The sequence below is a fragment of the Heliangelus exortis genome, chromosome 7 (genome assembly GCF_036169615.1).
Source record: "Heliangelus exortis chromosome 7, bHelExo1.hap1, whole genome shotgun sequence".
NCBI classification, from domain to species: Eukaryota; Metazoa; Chordata; class Aves; order Apodiformes; family Trochilidae; genus Heliangelus; species Heliangelus exortis.
This window is the reverse complement of record NC_092428.1, coordinates 24,821,800-24,846,095: the sequence shown is the minus strand read 5'-3', so window position 1 is coordinate 24,846,095 and position 24,296 is coordinate 24,821,800. Positions and strand designations below refer to the sequence as shown.

General features: G+C 50.4%; 1 protein-coding gene and 1 long non-coding RNA gene across 3 annotated transcripts in view; one reads left to right on the top strand and one right to left on the bottom strand.

The window, feature by feature from the left end:
* Positions 1–18,921, bottom strand: part of MXI1 (MAX interactor 1, dimerization protein) — a 59,128-nt gene extending 40,207 nt beyond the window's left edge. Inside the window, exons 1-2 of one of the 2 annotated variants that reach the window (XM_071749368.1) lie at positions 18,588–18,921; positions 7,519–7,651 (exon numbers count right to left, since the gene is read on the bottom strand). In XM_071749368.1, the coding sequence (XP_071605469.1) occupies positions 7,519–7,651; positions 18,588–18,771 (317 nt within the window). In that variant the 5' untranslated portion in view covers positions 18,772–18,921. Of the gene's footprint in view, positions 1–7,518; positions 7,652–8,361; positions 8,498–18,587 lie in introns of those variants that run through there. The other variant, XM_071749369.1, reaches the window with a different exon arrangement.
* Positions 8,556–13,250, top strand: LOC139798552 (uncharacterized). The gene is made up of 3 exons (XR_011726855.1): positions 8,556–8,598; positions 10,642–10,749; positions 12,304–13,250. It is a non-coding gene; the product is annotated as an uncharacterized lncRNA (long non-coding RNA).
* Positions 18,922–24,296: the final 5,375 nt, after the last annotated feature.

Here is a 24,296-nt window from a genome sequence, read left to right as displayed (position 1 = left end):
AACAAGGAATACTGCTTAAACCAGGGAATGGTAACAGGTAAATGGTAACCAGGTAAATGGAAAGAGAAAATGAAGGAATTCCAGATCGAACAGACTTGGCACAAATATCCCCCCTATCATCCCAGTGCACCAAACCTCTCTAGGAGCTGTGGCAGATAACCTTGACATTTCAAAAGGCCCTAAGCACCAAAATCTGAAGTTTCTCATCACTGGACCAGTAGTGGTACCAGTGATGTAAATAAGCCCACAGCAGCTGCAGCACAGCTCTGGGTAGAGGGCTGCAACATGAACAGCATGAGGCCTGACAACAGTCCCATTGCTGCAAAAGAGCATCCTCCTGTAGAGGCTTTCCCCCAGATCTGGGACAAAGAGATTGTAAAACTTCAGCCACAGAGTGACAATTCATAGAAACACAGAAAGTTAGGGGGTTGGAAGGGACCTCAAAAGATCATTGAGTCCAATCCCCCCTGCCAGAGCACAGGTCACATGGGAATGTGTCCAGGTTGAATGTCTGCAGGGAAGGACACTTCACGACCTCCCCGGGCAGCCTGTGCCAGTGCTCTGTTGCCCTCACAGAAGAAAATATTTCCTCCTGTTTATATGACACCTCCTATGCTCAAGTTTATATCCATTGCCCCTTGTGCTACCATTGGGCATAACTGAGAAAAGTCTGGCACCATCCTCCTGGCTCTCTACCTTTACATATTGATAAACATTGATGAGGTCACCCCTCATTTTCCTTTTCTCCAAGCTGAAGAGACCCAGCTCCCTCAGCCTTTCCTCATCAGGGAGATGTTCCACTCCATCATCTTGGAGGCTCTGCACTGGACTCTTTCAAGCAGTTCCTGATCCTTCTGGAACTGAGGGCCCCAGAACTGGACACAGTATTCCAGATGTGGCCTCACCAGGGCAGAGCAGAAGGGGAGGGGAACCTCTCTTGACCTACTTGCCACCCCCCTTCTGATGCACCCCAGGATGCCATTGGCCTTCTTGGTCACAAGGACACATTGCTGGCTCATGGTCATCCTTCCATCCACCAGCACCCCCAGGTCCCTTTCCCTTTCACTGCTCTCCAACAGCTCTGTCCCCAATCTATAATGGTTCCTGGGGTTGTTCCTACCCAAATGTAGGACTCAACACTTGCCCTTCTTGTAATTCATGAAATTCTCCCCAGCCCAACTCTCCAACCTGTCCAGGTCCCTCTGAATGGCAGCACAGACTTCTAGGGTGTCAGCCACTCCTCCCAGCTTTGTGTCATCAGCAAACTTGCTGGGAAGACACTGTCCCATCATCAAGGTCACTGGTAAAGATGTTGAACGGGACTGGACCCAGCACTGATCCCTGGGGGCCTCCACTAGTCACAGGTCCCAGCTGGACTCTGCACCACTGATCACCACTCTTTGGGCTCTATTGTGCAGCCAGCTCTTAATCCATCTCCCTGCAGATTCTTCTGTCCCACATTTTGTGAGACAGATGCTGCAGCAGTCAATTACAGCCAAGCTGCAGGTAACATCAGTGCCTGGGCCTGCTTCTAGTTTATCCAAAGGCCTCTTCATGCAACTGGAACAGTTACTTCTAACACCTACTGAAGGCATCAGAATATCAATTCAGCCCAGAATCACAGGTTTCTTCATGGAGTCCTCAGCACAGCCATCTCCCTACGCTTGGTGATATAACTAATACACAAAGGAAAGCAGGAACTGCAGCTCTGCAGGATCATCCCACTTGCAGTGATAAAAAAATGAAGAGTGTGACAAAGTGGAACACAGTGGGGACCCCCATGGAAACTGCTGTACCAGCCCTCATGCTTTTGGAGGCCTCATTCCTCATTAAGCAGCAGGGCTGATGCTTCTCAAGCCATTTGCTGGGTTCACCCTCACTTTCTGCATTTTGTCTGGTAACCTGCCAGCTGTACTGCAAAGCCATACATGGCTGAGATGACACTGTATACAAAGCCTTACCAACCTAGGGCATTTTTTCCCAAACCGCTGGTCTGAACTCAGCTTCTGATGTAGATAAGAAGACACAAAGAAAGGCACAACTAAGTGCCAGTAGGTTCAGGAAGCCCAGCATCTCTGTGACTTGCTTGCCCATGCCTGCAGATTGCACAGGGGCAAATTACATCAAATGGGCAGATGGATGTGCTGAGGCTGCACAGTTCTTTGAGGACAGCCCAACCTGCTCTGATCAACTGTATTCCAGTACAAACCTACAGAGTGTGGAATTTTAACACAGGATGATTTGACTCTCATGCATGGATCAGCATCCATTTTCCCACTCCAATAATCAAAACTGTCATTATGCCTTCTAAAAAAAGAAGCTGTGTCCACACCTCACTATATTCAATACAGCAACCCAGTCCCCTCAACATCTGTAACAGAGACGTATTCCTTAAGAGCTCAGCCTTGTCCAGTTTTCCTTTCTTGGAAAATTAACTAGCATATTCATGTGTACTCTCTACTGGAAGGCAAGATCCCACCTCCAGCTATTTCTTGCTAAATTTTTAACAACTACACAAAAAATCCAGATAGTAATCTCACTGGCTGTATATTAACAAAATGTGATCTAAATAAAAATGCAGCACAGAAGATTTCATCCATTGTCTGTGTTAGGCTTGTGGGTTTGTACCATACAAAGCAAAGTCCTGAGCCATGAAGAGAGCTCTCTGGCACTGCAAGGCTTAAGACAGAAAGCACAGTCTTTATCCCCAGCATATTACCCAAGAGTTAGATTCTAACACACCTACACACAACGAGTCAAAACCCAACTCCCACTAGCTGTGGAGTAAGGTGTGTTTCAGTGCAAGTGGCTAAGAGAAAAAAGCTTCCAGACAAATAAACAAAGAATCATCCAGAAACAAATAAACACTGATAGAGGCTAAGCAGCAGCAAAGCTGTCAACAACAAGCCTCAGAGACCAGCTCTTTGGGATGTGAAGAAAAAGGGACACAGGCTTTGGGCAGAAAAGTAGAACAAGATGGGCTGACACAGTGATCAGGTCTTTCAGGAACTTCCTACACAAGATGGGCAAAGCACTCAGCCCCCTGTACCTCCTCTCCCCAGCAAAATCAGCATTACAGAAGAGGCTGTAGGAAGGACTGAAAATTGCTGTGTACTCAGCCATCAATCAGTGCAATGGGGGGGGGGGGGAGGGGGGCAGGGAACCTCCTCTGACAGAAAAGATGCAATATATTTAAAACTGTCCTTAAGCAAGTGTTCACCAGCCCCCCTACTCCTCCCCTGCACTGCAAGGTACAGATGCACAGCACTGCTGTTCTGGTAAATCAGTCTTTCTTGAGCACCAGACAGCCAAGGCTGACTTGCAGCTACACATGCCACATCCTTTTAGCTTCTGTGCCCATGTTTGTGAACCTGTGGCAGATAAAGCCATCACCTGAGGCACATGATGTACCTAATGCACACCTTCCCGCCCTCACACACTGAGCAAATTAAGCCTAAAGGCAGGAGTACCTGTGGGTTCAATGGTAGAGCCCTCATCCCAACCCTCAAAAACATCTTTAAAGGTTATGAAAGCAGAGGGCTACTGAGAAGATTTAGCACAAAACCCGGCTACGGGATTTAGAAGTGTGGAAAAGAAATTTCAAATGGGACAGAAGAGAGTTCAAAAACTGATAAAATGAGAAGCTGCAGCATCACTACAATAGCCAGGAGGGCAAAGCAGCCCAGACACCCTGATTTTCAAGACACCATGTCCAAAATGCTTTGCTATTCCTTACAGATGCTGACTCCAAGCTCTGCAGGCAACCTGCTACTGGACTGTAGATGCCTAAAAGGCTCTTGGGAAGCAGCCTCAGACACGAGGGAGGATAATGGGAAGAGAGGAAAACGAAAGGAAAAAGAAACTGGACAGAGATCAAACCCTCCCCCATGGAACTGAGCAATAGATTCTTTGAGTGCCCTTAACAACAGGGGCCTCCCGGGAGTGCTGAGGGATCCTAGTGCTGTTGGGAGGGTGCTTGGCATTTCCCCAGGATCAGACCAAAAAAATAACAGGCTGTTCTACATGCCTAAGCCTAAAAAAAAAAAAAAAACAACCCAAAAATGCAAGTAACAACATAAAATTGTAATGTAATTTCACATTCCGTTATAAATCTTAACTTCATTAAACTGATTGTATTATGAGGGGGAAAAAAAACATTTAGCATCCCTGCTGTTCCTTTTTATTTCCTGCTGACACAACAATTTAAATTGATTAAAAAGTCTTCTCAATTATTTTCCAAAATGTATAAATATCAAACCAGCCTAATCCTAACTAACTATAATGAAGCTTTCAAATAACTGGGTCTATTTAGAACTGCATGTGTAGGGTCCACAAGAGCAGTTTCAAGTGACATCAAATGCAAGTTAATGGACCCACAGAACTATGCTCCCAGCATGGACTACTTCACTTCTCAAGCAAGTTTTTAGAACTCAGTTTCTGTCCAAGAAACATCTTCAGAAGGAACAAGCATTAAATAAGTAATATTAGCATGTTCCAATAAATCCCTGCTAATTACTCAACTCAGTCCAAAACCCAAAAAATATTGCTGTCAGGAACAAATTTAAAAATAGGCAAAAAAATATTCTAATTTAATACAGGTCTACTAATTGCTTCACTTGGTCTTTTGCTTTTAGCTATGTGTTAAATAAGGTATTTTTAAAAAAGAGTTTCCCTTGCACATTATGTATTCCAGGTCACAATGACTGTGATTCTCCACCTATTTTGGTAGGTGAGTAATTTTCAGTACCTAAATATCCCTGACTAGAGCAAGACTGCACATTTTAAAATACATTCAGGATTTAAATTACAGCATGCAGTACTGAGTCTTTAAAATACCCATGAATACCACTACAAATACATACAGATAATGTCCCAAGTAACCCCTCTGCAGCAATCTACATGCTGTCAGTTTCACAACTGAGACAAATGAAGGAAAAGAGAACCTGAGCCCTTATTTAAAAATGCATCATGCAAATTGGAAATAATGATGCAGTGTTTCCCCCCTTAGCTGCACACCCCTAGTTTGGGCTAGAAAAAAATGTATTTTGATGGGACTGGGAGACCACTGCAGATTAGTATTAATAGGATTTGCTCCACCATAGGTAACCAGAGATGGACTACTTGCTCCTCAGAACTTTCTGGGAGTTTGTGTCATGACAGCACAGAGCCTACTGGGCCAAAGTAGCTGTCATGTCTGGGCTGCAAAGGGAAATACTTGGATTTAAACTATGAATTACAGAGCATCTAGGCTCTGTAAATACCCTCCACCACATTAACACAGATTCTTGGTTCAATTAAAACCTGCAACAATACACATGCAACAATTTCTGAAAGTGCATAATAAAAAAAAAAACAAAAAAACAACAACTATGCTTTCTGAGTTTGCTTTAAAGAAATTATTACAGGCAGCTTTTAAATTACAAAGTCTGCACAGGATCTAAATTCATAATTCTCTACACTGACTAAACATTTTGAGACAAAAGTAATCTAAGAAAATCTCTTGTCTGTGCATGCAATCTAAGTTCAGTTCCTCATCACAGGCCTGAGATTTAATTGAAAGTCTATTCAAACTCCACTAGATAGAACTTACTGAATTGTCCCTTTGATTTTAACAGGAAGGGAAGATACAGAGCCTTCCTTAAACATACTCAGCATCACACAAAACACACTGCAGAATTTGGAGGCACCCTGAACTTCACAGTTGTCACTTCCCGGCACTGCAGCCATCTGGAAGGCCTGCCATCTCCTACAGCAAGCACAAGCTGCTACAACTTGTGCTAAAAGAAACTTCTTTTCCCAAGTGTGTGTGTAAGGTCTGAACTCCCCAAAAGAACTGCTCTGGTCTCTGCCTGAAGGAGAGCTGATGCTGGTCCCTCTCTCCCCGAGGCCAACACAAGCAAGGGAGGCAACACACTGGATAACCCTCTCACTCTAAAGGTTCAGTTTGGCCTCAGTGTTCTTTGTATAATGAAGGTTTGTAACAAGGCTGGAAAGTGCCTTCTCTGTTTCTTTTCCCCTCACACCAATATATTCAGTCTGCCATGCTAAGCAGCCCAGCCAGCTGGTCCCAGCACAGAAAGGTGCCCCGTGAGAGCTGTGCCTGGGGGGTCTGTGTCTGTGGGGCATGCTAAGCACCCAGGGACAGGGAGTGCTCTGCATCCCCCTCTAGCCTACAGGCTGCTGGATACAGTGCTAAGGAGCTCCTGAGGGGGATGTGCTTCCAGCCCTCCTCTGGAGAAGGGCAGGTTGCCATGACAAAGGCCTTTGAGAGAAAGAAATGTGGGATGGAAAAATAGTATGTGAGAAACCTATAGGGGAAAAATACAGATCTCAATTCAGCGTTTGCCACCATTTCACAACACAAAGTCGGTGGGATTTGGGACTCTGGTTCATGGGAAATGGTAAAGAGCTACAACTGCCCTAAAATCAAGAAAGGTTGGGTGAAGGAGGGAAGCAAATAAAAATGTGCAGGGTACAAAGAGCTCAGGATATGCTGATCCTGATGGAAGAAAACTTCACTACAGCACAGTGTCCTAACCTTTATTATTAACTGCTGCCAAAGCAGAATCACTACAAGAGAAGACACCTTTCCCCTAGGCCTTTACAGGTCCTTCCCAACACCCTTAACAAAGCTTTAATCACCTGAGCCACCTGCCACCATTTTATGGATTGCACATGCCTTGCTGCAGTAAAAGCAAACTTGCAACTGCCTTTTCAAAATTGTACTTCATGTTTCTAAAGTTTCTCTATCCCAGAAGGTCTCAACAAGGTCTGAAAAGAAGGGAGCAAAAGAAAACAAGAGGGAAGAGGCAAACCCTAACACAGCACCAAGTGATAGGCTTAATCCTGTCTTCTCTTCTAGATGCAGGAAACCAAGAAATATGGAATTGTATAATAAGTGAATTGTCAAAAATGTGGAGTTCTACAATTACCAAGCAATCAGAAAGCTGGGAAATCCCACTGCCTTGAAAGGCAGAGTGAAAGACAGCTTCATTTTCCTGAACTGAATTTTTAATATGTTGTACATAGCAGCCAGTCATCTCCCTCTCTCCCATTTGTTATAGGGAATCCATTTCAAAACATCATTTCCTTGCTTCAAATCATGCCTGTCATTACAATCCCAAAGCACTCGGGCTGCACACACACTATCCCTTAAAAGCAGCGACTTCTGGGTTGGAAAGACATCAGCTGTACATAATGGGAATAGCTACTGCCTACCTCCTCCCTGAACCCTATGAACAGATCTCCCTATCCCCCTTCCTTCTGCAGCATCTGAGCCTTGGCACAGTCAGCTGGCAGTGCCACTTCAGACACAGCCCCCTGAGTCCCCTCTGCTCTCAGCGCTACGGATCCACAGCAGACGCTGTACTTGTGTGTCCCAGCTCAGCATCCCCCTGTGCTCAGACTCTTCCCATTTTCTCCACAGGGCAGCTTCCTCTCCTCAGCCTCCAGGTTTTTTCTTCAGCTTTATCCTCCCAGCCAAGCCCTGCAGCCCATGCTTTCCTGCCCACAACATACCTGTTGGCAATACTTGCATTGCTGCCACTGCCGCTGTGTTTCCTTGCCCGGCTCAGCCTCCGAGTGGGCTTTGGGTCTTGTAGTCCAGGACTTGGAACTGAGGGGAAGGTCGAGGCGTAGCCATGTTCACACTCTGCATGAGAATCAACAGGCAGGGCATTAAAAAAAAAAAAAGAAAAAAAAAGAAAAAAAAAAAAAAAAAGAAAAAAAAAAAAAAGAAGCCAGCAGGCAGGCCTCACCACTAACTCATCAGCCTATCTGGGGAGGCCCTTAACCACAACAGCTTGGGGAAATGACTGATGATGTATTCAGAGGGAAGTGGACTGGGAGGTGGAGAAAAGAGAGGAAGGGGAGTGTAAAGGCTCTGCCAACCTTGGAGGAAGGACACCACCAGTCAAACACCTGAAAACATCAAAACAAAACATCACAGCCCAGAGAGCACCTCATCTCTCTTCTCTCTCCTCCTGTCCATGCTACATAAACGGGGCAAACCAGGAGTATTTCACTGTGCCATGGAGGTCTCCGCAAAGCCAGAGCCACCCACCACCATCCATCCTGCCCGGTGGGAAACATTCACACCAATCCCCACTTTCCCTTCCAGAAATCGCATTCACCTCAGTCTCCCCCTCTCTGACGAAACCTTCCATCTCTGCCGACACCTCCAGCAGGACCCGTCAGCCCTGTCCCTCACCAAACCCCTCACGTTGGGGGTTCACCCCCAGAGCCCCTCAGCCAACACTCGCTCCGACTCCCGAGAGGGATCCCTGGCCCCAACCCCGCTTCCCCCTCCTCCCCCCCCGGCTCGGGCTGTTACCCCAGCACCCCTCCTCCTCCGCCCATTACCTCTCTCCCTTCGCTCCAGATACTCGGCCGCCTCCAGCAGCCGCTGGATGTTGATCATCTGGACCTGCTCCATGGCCCCCAGGCCGGCAGCCGGGGGACTCCGCAGCCCCGGCCCCCCCTCCGCCCCCACGCTCCCCGTTCCCCCGCTGGACACGGGGGCGGCTGCGGGGGGGGAGGAGCGAGGGACCGCCGTCTCTCCCCGGCTTCTCCTCACACCGACAGCCCTCCAGTCCCGAGGTGAGGGGGGGGGGGGGGGGGAAGGGGAGGGGGAAGAGGAGGGGGAAGGGGAGAGGGGGGGAGAAAGGGGGCGGCTCTCCTGGGAGAGCGAGGTGTAAGCGCACGGAGGTGACAAGGGAACACGGGAGGAAATGCCGGAGGAGGAACCGCGATTGGGATCCTCCCCCCGGGGGAGGCAGCGGGGCGAGAGCTCTTCCTGACCCGTCCCTACCGCCCGGACAAGCGCTGCCCCTACCCGCAACCCTACAGCTCCGGCTTGACCCGCAACCCGTCCCCTACACCCCGCGCCGCTCCCGGTCCGGATTTACCCACAACTGCCAGGATCCAACCCCCGGCCCCCGCTGGTTTCGCCCCCCGCCCGGACCGGCCCCTCAGCCCGCCCCGCCCCGCGCCCCCGCCGCCCCGCACCACTTTGTTTACCTCTGCCCGGCGCTCACGGGAGGGGCAGAGGCGCCGAGCGCCGCCGCGGGGCTGCCTGGGAAATGTAGTTCTACCCCCCTGCCGCCGGGCACCGCCGGACAGCGGCTGTCGGGGGGCACCGCCGAACCCACGCAGCTCCCCCCCACCCACACACACCTCCCCGGCCGCGACTGGGAACGCCCTCCGGGTCCCACGGGTGAAGGCACAGAGCCCCCCCCCGGGGCAATGGCGGGGTGGCTTCACCCCTGAGGTGATGGCTCCCTGCCCACCCAGGCCCTGAGGTGGCGGTGTCCAGGCCCTGAAGGTGATGGCTCCCTGCCCACCCAGGCCCTGGGGTGTGCCCTGCCCTGCCCGGCCCGGCCCTTCCTGCCTCCTTCACTGCCTCCTTCCAGCCCCGGGTGCACAAACCCGGCGGTGACAACTGGAGCGGGTTCAGCTTCCCCCTGGACCACCAGCGCAATGGCCTGCAGGCCTGAGCCTCACACCATCCCATATGCAAACACCGGGGTTATCTGCACATGGAAGTGCCAGGGCTGTGGCAAGAATAAAGCCGAGAGAGGCTACCAAAATAAAAGCTGAATCCACAGGGTAGGAGTTTTCCACATCTCTCCCGTGGAAAATTAACTAAAGAGAAGGCTCTGGGAAGCCACTCCTGGAGTGTTTTGAATGGGAACACAGCCCTTAGTGACCACAGACAAAGGATGTCACAGAGAACAACCTCACTAAAACCATTCTGTGTAAATGAAACAGCTCATAAAAATATAATAATAGTGACTATCTCAACCCTTTAATAAATACTGTCACACCTACATCTTGCAGTCTGATCTCCACTCTTCTCAGCATCTTGATAATGTATTTACATCCTGATTTGCATAGGGACACAAACCCTCATGATCACTTCTGTGACTCTGAATTTTGCCAACTACTTGTAACATTTTCTGGAATGCAGCTTAAAAAACGGTTAACATTTCATTGTATAATACCAGTCTCTAAAATACTTGATCTACACTCATAAAAGGAACAAGTGGAGAGCATTCAAAATCAAGATCAGAACATCTGGAGTAAAAATCCAAATGTCAAACTGGTACTGACTTAGAAACCCTCCAAGGACTGTTTTGTAGTTCAAACTGGGGTTATGTTTTCTGCGTCTGAACTGTTGGGCAGTGACTGGTTAAATTTACGAGCAGTCCTTCAACAGAATGGAAGCTGGAAAAGTACCTTAAAAAAAACAAAACAAAACAACCAACAAATAAACAAAACCAAAACAAAAAAGCCACCAAAAAATAAAATAAAATTTTTTAAAAAGTGGTTCTCAATGGTTAGCAGGAAAATGTCTGGTAGCAAAAACTTTAAGAAGAATACCAAGAAGTAACAGGAGACCCATGGTGAAGTTGCCCAGGTTGGAAGGACTCAACTTGCTAAGGCTGGAAAAGGTTTATTTGGGGTAATTGGGGTAGCTAACTTTTTGTTAAACACCTGTTGTTGATTCACAATTTCTTAGGTTTCCTCAGAGAACTGCAGGCTTGCAGCTGATGGAGGTAAAAATAATACCACTATGCAGTTGTTACACAGCTCTTTTCAACCCTGAATCTCATCAGACTGATGTCTTTTATTTCTCTTAAGACAGAACAGCTGAAGAATAAAGGAAGGTGGGACAACTTTGGGGACATGCCTCCTTCATTCTGCCCCAGAAGCAAGCCCCAGCCCTCACTCAGGCACGACAGCCTCCAGGTACCTACACAGAGCCAGACCACAGCCCCTGAAAAGATTGGCTTTTGTCCGGGGGAAAACTCAGGGAATTAAGTACTCTCTCTCCCCACCTCTTTCTTCTACACTGGAAACCACAGGTAGAGCAAATTGTTCAAAGCACATGGCAAGTTTCAAATCTGAGCAGTCTCAGGGACTGCTTACATGATCCTGGGTTACTCACAAAGGGGAAAGGACAGAGGCACACAGTCAACCCGCTGCACAACAGCAGGGTTAACATGAGAACATTTCTGGGCTCTGTGTTTCCTCTAACCTGCTTCCACAGCCAGGGAGTAAATTGCCTATGAGGACCAGCAATAAAAAAACCCACAAAAAATGCCCATGAAGAAGCCCCAAAATAATGAGAAGACAGGTTCTTTTCAGCATCCACTGCCATTAGCTTTTCTAATGGTACACTCGGAGATCTGTGGTGCCACTCTTAAGGATTAAATAGGGAAAGCCAGGGCTGGAAAATGAAGGGGTAGTTTAGGAGCATATCAAAGTGTCAGCACCCTGAAGCTGAAGTTCAAGATTCAAAATAAGAGAGCATGAAGGAGGGGAACACTGATACACATGGAGAATTAAATCAATGCTGTGATGAAGCAACAGCAGGATCAGCTCTTCATGAAACGACACAGAATCAGCTCTTCCATTTACACATCAGCTCAGCTTCCAAGTCTTTGTTTCTGAAGTAAGCAATATACAATTACAAGAAAAAAAAAAATTATGTGTGAAACAAAGACAAAATTGAGAATAAACTGCGGGACATCTTCCCACAGAAGTTGCCCAAAAGAGGCAGGCAAGCCAACCACAGAGCCACATCAGATCTGCGGAATCTTTTGGTTGCCATCCCAAGTGCTCGTGTGGGCAGGTCAGTCTGGAAAATGCCAGAGCTGTGTGTGACAGAAACAGAAGTGGGTGGAAAGTGAATGGCACAGAGCAGCCTGATGCTATTCAAATGCTGACCAAAAACCCCCCAAAGTCACAGTTGAGATGTGGTTGAGCAATCCACAGGCAACACTGGGGAGGGGCTAAGGAAAGAGTATTTTAGCAGAGAATGAGATCATTTAATTTAGTGGCTCTGAATGATCTGTAAGTACAGTTTTCTGATTATAAGTGCTTGCTGCTTGGCATCCCTTCTGGCAGCTGTGATTCACTTTCATTGTGTGTTCTGCTGCTTCGCCCTTTAGAAAGGGGCTTTTTACATTTTATTAAATGGCACTTCGGCAGCCCTCCATTTCCATCCTTAATAATGGATTTGTTAATCTCCCTGATAGCCTTTCCCTCCTCCTTAGCAACAATTTAAATATCCAAGAAGAAATCTGCAGTGCAGAAATCAATTAATATTTACATCTGAAATGCTGCTGTACTATTTTAATCAAGTAGAACACATGTGATGTGTTTTTTATCAACATCACCATCACTTCTATTTAAGCTAGTATCTTCCATGAGGGAAATCTTCTAAGAGCTTTCCAGAAAGTAGTGTTTAAAGCTTCTCAAACCTGCAATGACATGAGCTCTTTTCTTTCCACTCTGCAGGAAGGGAAACTGAGGTGGTAAGCAGCATAATACTTGCATGAAGACACACCCTAAGCTAGAGGTAAAACAGGAACACAGCCCACAAATCAAGATGTCCAACCCTCTGCTTGGAGCACAACCCTCTGCTTTGAGCACAAGGCTTACAAATAACACAGTGCTCTGCAACGTGGAAGTTATTTTCAAAAAAAGCAGTCCCTTTGGCTAAACTGCAAAGTTTTCCATCCTTTCTTTGGCTTTTTCCAAAGTCCTCCTACCTCCAATCCCTCAACTCTTTGAAGCCTCTGGGAGGAACGTGAAGATGGCAACAGCTGCAAGAGCTTCCTTTGCCCACCCTCACTCAAACCCTGCAAATTCTTAATACTGCTTTCAAAGCCTTAAAACCTAACACTCCAGCAGGCAAGGCACGAACAGAGATCCCCAGAAGGAACCATTCTCTGCTTCTCTCAAAGCAGTGATAAGATTCACTGATTCCCCTAATTTCTGGGGACAGCAGATCTATAAAAGTCCTGCAAGGGGAACAACACCTCTGGCATACCTGAATACCCTACCTATCAGCACACACTGTAACAACCAGGTCCTGTGCTCTTGTACTCATCACTGTAACAGCTCAGCAGAAGGTGTAGCTGGAATAGTTGGAGGACTTGGAGCTGGAACAGTTGTCATTGGAGGACTTCTGGCAGCAGGCTGAAGAACATCCCAAGTCCCACCTACTCAAAACCCTTTCAGTGCTTGCAATCACTTCAGCAAGGGACCTTCACCACCTATGGGACACAGTCTCATTTCTCATCCGGGAGCCTCATTCTCTCATAAAGAATCAGAAAAATCCCTTTACGTGCTCCCACTGCTGCCTGGAACCCATCCACTGGTGAGGACAGGCGTTTCTCAGAACCAAACCACCTGGATACCCAAGAGTTTGAACAGGAATAAAGCACATGCTGTCTACCTCACTCTGATTCAAAAACTCTGTCAATCAATAAGGCAAAAAGCCACAGGTGCATTGGCTCTTTGGGCTACTTGCTCCTCTCCTCTGGGAGACATGTTGCTCTATTTTCAGACCTGTGCTGTGCCCCAATTTATTCCAAGTCAGTGACTTACTCTGTGACACTGGTTAAGTCACTCAACTGATCCAGACACAAAATTAAGTAAGAGGACCTCCCGTAAGAAAAACAAAAATACATCCTACACAGGATGGTGTCCCTCAGCTAAATGAGAGGAAGGTAGGATTATTCACCCAACAGCAGAAAGTGCTTCTCTGCCAGCCCTCAGAATGCTCTGCTGACAGGAGATGTGAGTGGTTCTCAGCAGGGCTCTGGCACAGTCCCACAGTTTTACCTATGCCCTATCATTTCTCCTGCTGTGGCTTCCTTCTGATTTTTCTGCTGAGGTCCAAGCAGCGTGAGTCAAAATAACCCAACCTGGAAGTGGCCAACATGTGAATCACTGTGGCCAGGTCACGAACCAGGAGGAATGAAAGGGGTTTGTGGGAGCTGGTTGAAAAATATATAAAGAAGCCCTGTACTACTCCATACATCACATCACCTTAAGATCCAAGACCATGTATATTGCCTTGAGCCATGTGTTCAGCTCTCATTGATTCAATGGGAGCTCTGCACACAGACTGAAGGCAGTGTTGTCTCCTGCCATCCACTAATTATAGTTTTCTGATACATCTTTACTTGTCAAAAAAAGACCCCAAGCAGCACATAAACAATGGAAGGAGCCACATGAGGAAGATACTGTTGACTCACCCTCAAGGCTCAGTTTTGTGCTCCTTCGGACAGGATTATTCAGGAGCAAAGGACAAATCTAAGGTCACCCATTTGTTATTTCTGGTCAGAAGGTCAGTAAAGATAAGCTTGCACTTCAAAGTGAGGCTGTGAGGAAGATCTGGCTGATCTGTCTCCAGCAAGGGGCCAAAGACCACTGTCCTGTGCATGCCCACCTTTACTGGGCTTGGGAATAAGGGCACCACGGTTACAGTGGTCTGTGTGCTTTGATGCTTTTAGAAGAGGATATGGCAACATACATCTGTATCTGCAGTGAGATCAGTATGTATTACATACCATGGCCATTACAGATAAGTCATCATATCCAAAGAATTCATCAGGCATTTACGCAACTCCTACTGACAGAATCCTGAGTCCACACATGCAAGGGGACGTTTGGCACGTACTACACCTCAGCCAAATCTACTCCAGGTACCTCTGACAGCATCTTTCAAACTCCAGCCTTTCAGCTGCTACAGATTTCCAACACGTTTATTCACGAAGTGGCATTTGTGGAGGTTACAGATACACCAACAGAGCTGCCCTCAGCACAACTTTCATTTCTGGAAACAGCCACTGCAATTTTTTTCATATGATGTTTCTATTCCTTAGATACCAAGCTTAAATTTCCAGAAACAGGTCATTTGGAAACCTGTATATGTCAGTAAGCAAGGTGTGTTGGGATTGGGTTTTGTGGTCTCGCTGTGAGAACTGCAGCAAGCACACAAGCAACACTGCTACTCATTTCCAGAGGCTCAACTGGAAATATAATGCAAATGTATTTCAGTAGCTAAAATACTCCAGTTTACCCAAGCAGTCTGATAACAGGACTGTAGCCTCCCCTGTCACCATACTGTAACACGGATAATTTTTATTCCTATTTTCTTGAAGGTGAGTGAATACTACAAGGGTGGTTTAACTGCTGGTGCTAAAAGGGCACTCCTGAAGCAGTCTCTCTCCCTGCCACAGCTCAGACAGTACATCCTACCCTGATCCATGGCTGTCTCTCAGCCCTGCAGGTTTTTTTCCACACCAGCCAGCCAGCCCACGGCCACTCTGCTATTGTTCACAACCACAATGATGGGATGTGGGACCTACAAATGCAAAGAAGTCATCTCCCTATTTATCTTTAGGGACCAAGGAGGTAAGGAACTCCTGTCTTTATTGAAAATCCTGCCCTAGACATGGAAGGCTGCACTGCTCACCCTGCACCACTGACGTACAGTGGGAAACTGGTGTTTTGGGGGTTGAAAAGGACTTCATAGCTGCTACTCCGTTACCACACTCTGGGATATCCAAAGAGTTTGGATCCACAAAAGACAGAGTTGCCTTCACCTTCCAGAGGGCTCCTCTGCCAAGCAGCAACCACTCTTGCTTGGGGCAGCGTTTTAAGAAGATGAACAACCTGGAACAGCCACCAAAGGCTTGGAAGAACAAATGTGGATACTGAGTGTGGTTGATCAGAAACAGCATAAAACTACTAAGAAAACCACTTGAGCTCACCCACCCAGAAAAGTCCTTCTTTAAATTCTGCCCTTGGCTCCTGAAGCCCTCCAGCTTCCACACAGCTGTGATACTGACCCCAGCCAGCATCCCAGGGCTGCACCCAGCCCTGTCCCCGTCACCCGTCCTGGCCAGGCAAACATCTACCTGCTACTTCTGTTTTTTTAAGACTGTTTCCTTGGGGCAGGGCACTGTCATTCCCCTACGTGTACAGCACCCAGCTCAACAGGGCTGTGACTCAGCCACCTTCCTGATGGGAGGAACACCAAAATAACTCGTTACGGCCCTGCCTAACACCGCAGTCAAATGACCCGGGCATCCTGCAGGAAGCAGGTGAGCACCCAAACTGCTTGCAACCCAGTTTGGCCGCAGTCTCCATCACCAAACCTTTTATGCCCCGGCCTCCTCTGTTACAGCTAATTGCCAGGTCGGAGACTGTAACGAGGAGCAACCAATGTCCCTGCCAGGCTGCCAGCACGGGGCGTGCAGAGCAATCACTCCTGTGCTGGCAGAGCAAAGGGCACAGAATCCTCCTCTTGGTGCAATAACAACCTGAGCTCCGCATGCAGATCTCCTCACAGTGAGACCCTGGATACACGTTAAGATACAGCCCTCCCACCTCTGCAGCTATTCCATAGTTTAGCTACAGCCCGTAACGCTCAGAGATTGTTTTCCAATCCCGGCAGCATTTTTCTTTGTTTGGGAGCAACACGTAAAAGCTGCCTGTTTACAACAGTCACGTTCCGAACAGCAGGTTGAGCCTTTGGCTAAATGGGAATTTTCAACATAAAATGTCCTGACTGCAAATCAAAACATTAAAAGGTTTTGCAGAACTGGCTGATAAAAGTGAGGATTTTCAGTACTATGATGAATTTTCATGAAAGCTTCAGTGAAATCAAGTGCTCAGGAATGGAGCTCTTTGGATGCAAACACCTCCTTTCAAAATTTAGCAATAAAAATCCAGTATCCTCCTGTCCTTCTCTTTTTCCAGTTCCAGACAAGGAACTGCGTAAACCGATGCGTTTTAAATGGAGATGAGGTCAGATACTATCCACCTCAAGAGCAAGAAAAATTCTACCCTGCACCCCAAAGAAAAAAAAAACAAACATGATTTTGACAGTTCCTCTTCAAGACAAAAGCAGTCTTCAAGGGGAAAAAAAAAAACAACCTAAACCAAACGAAAAAACCCAAACCGCACGCAAAAAAACCAACAACAAACTAACTAACGAAACAAAATAAAAAAAAAAACAACAAAAACCGGTGCCTCACACTTGATTTCCAAAGCAGCGGTGCTGCTGCTTTCACATGCAAACCGATTTTTGCTGGGAACTCCTCTCATTTTCCTGCTCGCAGCTGCCGGCCACGGTGCTGCTCAGCTCCTCGGATGCACCGCTTTGCAGATTCATTACAAAACAACAATTAGCACGTGAGAAAAAAAAAAAAAAAAAGCACAAAACAAAATCAAAACAAACAAACAAAAAAAAAACCTCCACAACCAGACACCCCAACATTAATTCAACTTTCTAAAACCTAAAAAGCAGCCTGGATTTATTCCGGATGATGGAGACTAAGGGCTTTCAGCCCATCACCACCATGGCTTTAGCAGCAGAGCAGCTTCTCCGCAGTGGGATGGATCCCTTTCCATGGCAGGCTGCGTGCAGGCAGCTGTTCCCGCAGAACAAGGACACCCAATACTGTCACCTGCGTGGGACTCGGAGCTGCCACGGGGGGTGGGGGGGGAGCGGCAAGGAGAGGGTGATGGTGCGAGGGGAAGGACTGGTAGATCCCTTTGTAAAGTTAAACGGAAAAGAAAACACAGCGCAGGCTTCACGAAGAGAACGACAAAAAAAGGGGGAGTGTGAAAGCAGGGGAAGAAAGAGTAAAAATGAGAGGAAAAAAAAAAAAAGGAACTTAAAAAAAAAATTACAAAATAAACCAAATCAAAATAAAGACTAAAAGAGTTAACAGGGAAACCCGAAGGAAACAAGGGCCGGTGGAAGGGGGCGAAGCCCGGGTCTCCCGGCGGCGTTGGTCTGTGACACTCCGGGGATGGGGATGGGGACAGCGGCAGCCAAAGCCCCGATCCCCCCTCCCAATCAGCCCAAAGCAGCTCCGCGCCCCGCTCGGCAACGCGTGACGTCACACGGGGGACCCCGCCGCCGCTCATTGGCTGAGCGAGACTCTTGGCCCCGCCCCGCCCGAGGCTGTCGCCAATGAGCGCAGCAGGCTGGCTCCATGTGCGAACCACGTGGCCGCAGGGGCGGGGCCTGGCGGGGGGCACAGCGCCGGGGGGCCGTGGGGTCCGCTCCGCGCTGAGGGCTCCGCGGGCGCGCACCCCCACGGGTGCCCGGCGTGGCCTTTGTTCCCAACGCGTCCGTTCCCCACGGTGCCGCCGTCGCCCGCAGACCGCGGCCCGCTTTGGGAAACCGCTCCGCACGGAAAAGGCGCAGGCTGCGCGTACCTTCCGCGCCCGCGGAGCAGGAGGCCGGTGGCCCGGGTGGCCTCCGCCCCGCACCGACCGCTCGCCCTGCCCTGTCCGCCTCTCACCGCTGGCTACCTGGCGAGCGCTGCCGCTTGCCTACGTGACTCTGCCCATGCCCCGCCGGGGGAAGCGGGGACGTGTCACCGCCTCCTCCCCCGCCGCTCCGGCTCCGCCACCGGCTCCGGCTCTGTGCCGGGCCCGCACTCCCCCGGCCCCACTCCGCACGTCTCGTCCCGCCGAGCCCGCCCTCGCCTAGGGGCAGAGATGCGTGTCCCCCCCGCGCCGTCCCGCTCCGCTCTCCATCCCAAACTTTCACCCCAGGCCCGGCCTCCGTGGTCGAGGGGGCTGAGGGGTGTCCCACGCGTGCCTCCGCCGCGGGGCGGGGGGTGAGGGTGCAGGCCGGTCCTGGCGCCCTTTGTCACTGTGTCCCCGGGCCCTACACTCGTCCAAAAGTTTGGGTTATGTTGTTGCCCCCCCCCCCCCCCTCCTTCCTCGCCGGTCACGCACACGCGAGGCCACAACCCCGCACTTACTTTTATTTTCCTTCTCGATCCTCTCCAGGTAGCTGGCGGCTTCCAGCAGCACCTGCACGTTGTAGAGGAAGGTGTCCATGCCCGCCGCGGGGCTCGTGTTGCAGATGTCTCCGAGGGGACACCGAGCTCCTTCGGCCGCCTCCGCGCCCCGCGGCTCTCTCCGCGGCCGGCCGCGCTTCCCCATGCCCCGCCGAGCCGCCTCCTCTCCGTGCGGCGCTGCGTGCGCGCCTGTCCCTCTGTCCGCCTGTCCCTCTGTCCGCTGGCTGCCGCGGTCCTAGCGCTGCCGCCGCTGCCCGCCCCGCCGCTCTGCCGCCCCACCGGCCGCCGTCCCGCCCCCCCCCCGCGCCCCGGCTGGGCGGCCCGGCCCGGCCGCGCCTGCGGAGTGCGAGCGCCAGCGGCTGCGCGGCTCTCGGTGCGCCAGGAGAGGACTGGGGTGTGCGTGTGTGTGAGTGTGTGTCTGTGTGTGTGAGCTTGGCCGGAGGGGTTGGGGCAGGCTCGGAACCGAGGGAGAGAGGGGGACGGCGAGTCGCCCCTCAGCAGCTCCGGGATGTTCTGCACCCCCCTCGAGCGGCGAACGGCCCCCTGAAACACCCCCCCCCCCCGGTCCAGGCTGTCGCGCCTGTGATAGTGGCACCGCACCCCAGGGACAGTGGCACCGCACCCCAGGGACAGTGGCAGGGCGCAGGCGGTGCCGGTGGAGGCCTCGCTGCGCTCGAACCCAGGACACAGCGGCACAGCCTGGCCCGCCGTGCCCCTTGTCACCTCGTGTCACCTCTTGTCACTGCCCGAGGGACTTTCCTTGCTCAGAGGCCCAGGGTGACAGACGGGCTGGGGACCTCTGCTGCACCCAGCCCTGGAGGCCATGCGGGCCAACACTGCAGGCACAGCCCCTAACTCCAGCGGACCCCCTCGGTACCAGCGGTTTGATGCTGGATCTCTCCTCCTTTTTTGCGCAGTGCCCCCTGGAAAGCCCTTTCTGGGTTCAGACTCCACAAGTAATTAACATACGATTTTTTTTCCGAAGAAAATCAAAGCTGGAGAGCAGGCAGGGGATGCACCTCCCTCACTCCCACCCTCTGTGTCCAGCCCCACAGACCCAGGGTCAGGGCAGGGCACAGCACGGCTGGGGAATATCCTTATTTTTCCCCCTTTTTTTTGCAGCCAGGTGTGTGGGGAAAGAGCGCGGGACCCGACCTCGAGTCCGTGAGTTTTGAGGGGAGGGGGTAGCAGGAGGGGACCTTGGTGGCAATGAGCTGGCAGCAGGTACCCCCTGAAACCCTCCCGGCTCTGTTTCCACCCGCAGCAGCAACGCCCGAGCTGTGTTGTTGCTCCGGCAGTGTGAAACCCTGCTCCTGCCCGGCCGGTTGGGTTGGTCTGGATCCACCGAGGAGCCCTGAGGGAGCGGCCGGGGCAAAACATCACCCCAGAGATGTGCCCGGGCGTGGGGACCTGCTCATACCTGGCTGCCATGGGGCTCTGCAGGTCTCACCGGGTCACCAGCCTCGCAGCACTGGCTGGAGGTAAGAAGAGAGCTTGTGATGGCGTTTAAAAGATTCCCGATTAGTAAGTGTTAATTGGTACCTGTAGCCCGCAGCGTCATGGGAACCTGAATCATCTGAGGGGGGATGATGCCCCAGACGTCAGTGCGTGCAATGAAGTCCCTCTGGCTCCCAATCGCTGGGGGCTGGCAGGCTATTTTTGGGAAGCATGGCTTCAGGATTTCATCGGCCACGGTCCCAGGCTGGTTCTCTGAGCAGCTCAGCACCCGTGTCTGCGTGGCACCTCTGTGCTGGCAGCACCACACGGCTGCTGCCACATCAGAGATGGCACAATTTGTCCCATCGCTGTGTTTGGCAGAGTGCCCCTGCTGCCACCTGAAATGTTGGATGGCACAGCCAGGGTCTGCTGTGGCCAGAGATGGGAAGTCCCTGGAAAAATAGGAAGCTGGAGGGTGTGGAGCATCATCTGGATTTGGATGTGGCCTGGAGAAGAGTGGGGAAGGCAGAGGTGAGAGCCTGGATCAGCAGGAGTGGAGCAGGAGAGCACACTGCTGCTGGGCTGGGCCCTGCTTAGCACCCAGAGGCATCTGGACATCCACGAGGGCAGGATTTTGGCTGGAAGAGCAAGGGCTGAGCAGAGCAGGGGGTGGAGGTGGGAGCAACTCCCTGAAAGGAGGTTGGAGCCAGGGGGGGGTTGGTCTCTTTTCCCAGGCAACTCTCAGCAAGACAAGAGGGCACAGTCTCAAGTTGTGCCAGGGGAGGTTTAGGTTGGACATTAGAAAGAATTTCTTTACTGAGAGGGTGATCAGACATTGGAATGGGCTGCCCAGGGAAGGGGTGGATTCTCCATCCCTGGAGATATTTAAAAAGAGCCTGGATGTGGCACTCAGTGCCATGGGCTGGGAACTGCAGATCCAGGGAGTGGATCAAGGGTTGGACTTGATGATCTCTGAGGTCCCTTCCAACCCAGCCAATTCTATGATTCTGTGATTCTATGATTCTCTGCTGAGCCGTAACATCCATGCAAGCAAGCTAAGAATTCAGAATGTACTTGGCTTTTATTAACTCAGCTAACCAGCTGAGATAAGACAGGAGTCCCACTTTACAAGTGTGGCCCAGCTAACATGCCCAGAAAGTGTCTCACTTTGGTGTCTGTGCAACTAGAAGCTGGAGGCTGTGACTCTGCTGGGTACCACTGGTGCCCAGCTCAGTGCAGCACTGAGGACAAGCTTCTGCCTGCTCACCAACCCAGGGATGGCTTTCTGTGACCTTAACTTAAAGTGCAAGAAGCCATTACTGAAAACACATCAAAGGCAGCAGAGTCAGTATCAGATTGCTTAAAAATCACATGGTTTAAAGATCTCTGCCCCTCTCCCAGAAGGAAATAAGGATGTGTGTGGTCATCTGGAGTTCATACAGTAGATCCTGTGCCTGATGGCAGCGTCCTCCTAACTGCTGCACTTCTACATCCTCTTTGTGCACTGGTGCAACCCCTTTCCTGGGATTTTTAAAATACTTTGTGTGAACCAGGGCTGATTCAGCCGTCAGTAGTGGGTATTGCTTTTCCCAGTGTGACATCCCCAGGGTTTAAAGCCAGAATAATCATACTTTTGATTCCCTTCCCATGTGGCTTCATTCTGATATGCTTTTCTTTAAAGTACTTGCACATTAAAATTAAAGGTCTCTCCTAACATCTTGCCCTGGAAGGGTTCAAGTAGCTCTGTCATGGCTGGCCGGGCTACAGGATGCCTGAGATAGTCCCAATAACTATTGTAGGTCTGGCCCAGCTTTAAGGCTCAGACCAGCCCCAGAATCCTTTTCTGGGAGGGGATCATGCCCCAGACCCTTTGATGCTTCCTCTGTTTCTTCTAACATTTTTTTTTGTGGTTCTCCATCCTTTTCTGCCAGTGGCAGGATGCTGAATTGGCCTGGCTGTCCTCATGCTTTGCTGTAGCAGCCCCAGATCACAGCTCCCATCTGAATCCTGGGAATCCATGCATGGTTGGCTCTTCAGAGAAGTCTCAGAGGCTGCACCTTGGCTCTTCCCATGGGTAAAGGTGCTTGTCCTCATGAAGTTCAGCCCAGGGCAAGGCACAGCTCATGCTCTTGCCCATAGGTGATGCCAGGAGGTGCAGGAGCACTTGCCTTTCCTGTCTGATCCTGGGATAGCAGAGGGTTATGGTGTTTGTTAGGGAATTGGGGTAAGGAGATACCAGCGTTTCCAAGAGAATGGTCCAAAGGCAGGATTTCCAAGGGGCTTTGGTCTGGGTGGGTGTACATTGCAAAAAAAATGGGTGGGCAGGGGAAAACACAAGGGCAGATCAGAGAGGCAACACAGGAGGAGTGATGAGGGAGGAGGGTTTGCAGTCTCACCAGCTCTGAACATCCAGCAGCCGTGGTCCAGCACCCTCATCCCTGGCAGCCTCCTGAACACAGCCAGTGAAGGGTGTGCTCTCTTTATTTGCTTCTCTTGTACTTTGCTTAACCTTTGAGTTTCACCCTGAAATTTTTCTGTCAATGTTTTTCTCTGCAAGGAGATGGCAGAGCTGCTTCTTGGGCATCATTGGAGGGACCAAGTGCATCCCAGTGGGCCTTTCCAGGAGGGAGCTGGGGTGAGCTGGGGTGAGCCACCAGCCCAGCCCCACTGCCCAGGCAGGTTGCCAAAGCATCGCTCACCACGTGGGAGATCCCTGGACCTTTTATCAGCAGCCCGTGGCCTCATGCTGCCCTGGGTACAGCATGGCACAGGGAGGGGGGCACAGGGAGGGGCTGTGGGGGTCAGGTACCCACAGTGCTGCTGCCAAATTCACACTTGTGGAAGTGGGAAAAATATCCACCCTGTCATTCAGGGGTTGGACCAGGTTAAGAGGTAAGACAGCTAAAGTGCCTTTAATTTGCAGTGCTCCATAACACAGGTAGGGGTGAGCTTAGGTGCAAAGCTGCCCAGTGGCAAGGGGTGCCACAAGAATCCCAGGGGTTGGGGAGTGCACGTCACAGAATCCCAGAATTGTCAGAGTTGGAAGGGACCTCTGTAGATCATCCAGTCCCACTCTCCCACTCACGCAGGGTCACAGGAGCACATTACACAGGACTGCATCCCCCCAGAGAAGGGGACTCCACAGCCTCCCTTGGAAGCCTGTTCCAGTGCCTTGTCACCCTCATAGTAAAAAAGTTTTTTCCTATGTTTAGGTGGAACTTACGTTCCAGCTCATGCCTGTTGCATCTTGTCCTGTCACTGGGAACTACTGAGAAGAGTCTGGCTCCATCTTCCTTGCACCCACCCTTTAGATACTTGTAGACTTTACCAAGGTCTCCTCTCAGCCTTTTCTCCTCCAGGCTGAAGACTCCCAGCTCTCTCAGCCTTTCCTCATAAGGCTGAGGTGCACAGCCCACTCTGCTCTGTGCCCCATTCCCTTTTTGGGCTGAAAAACAGTGGAAAAGTTATTTCTCTGAACACCAATGATAGGTCCCCTTTAGTGGGTGCATTTTGACATTGTTCTGGTGGTACCAGGCACTCACAGCTGTTGTTTCCCCACATTGCAGGTGTTACCTGTACAGTTTGTTCCGGCAGCAGCACCAGTGCACATCACCCCATGGACAGACCTGGCAGGGCTCAGAGAGGGTTTGAAAAGGTGGGGGGATGGAACAACCATGGGTTTCCAGGAGGCACCTGCTCTCTCTCCCTTCTGGCTAATCCCATCACAATCCTTTCATATCATTTCACCTGCCTTGAAAAGTCTGCTGCTGCCCTTTTTGGAAGGGCAAACCTGTTTTCTAAGCAATAACTGTGCTACACGTCTGCCAAGGGCAGGCGTTTCTCACTGCACAAGAGGGATATCAAGATATTAAAAAATTGTTTGGAGGCCTATTGCATCTCTCTCTCTTTTTTTTTTTCCTTTATGGATACAGTTGTTGTGATGAACTAGAGCTGCTCTGGAGCATTTGTACCCTGGAGGCAAAGCAGCTTTGATGGATCCTGGGTGACTCCTAAAGGTCTGACTTTACTCTTGGTCCCAGGAAATTCATGAGCTCAGGACCAAGGCAACAAGCTGCTGCTGCTGCCAGGATGGTTATTCCAGCAGTGCTGGTGGGCACTTGGTTTTCACAGCCCCTTTGGGTGCCCATGTGGGGTGCCCAGCAGTGCCCCAGTAGCTGCTCCGTGTGGGCTGAGACCTTTCCACAGCACCAGCTTCAGTGGAACATTGTGGGT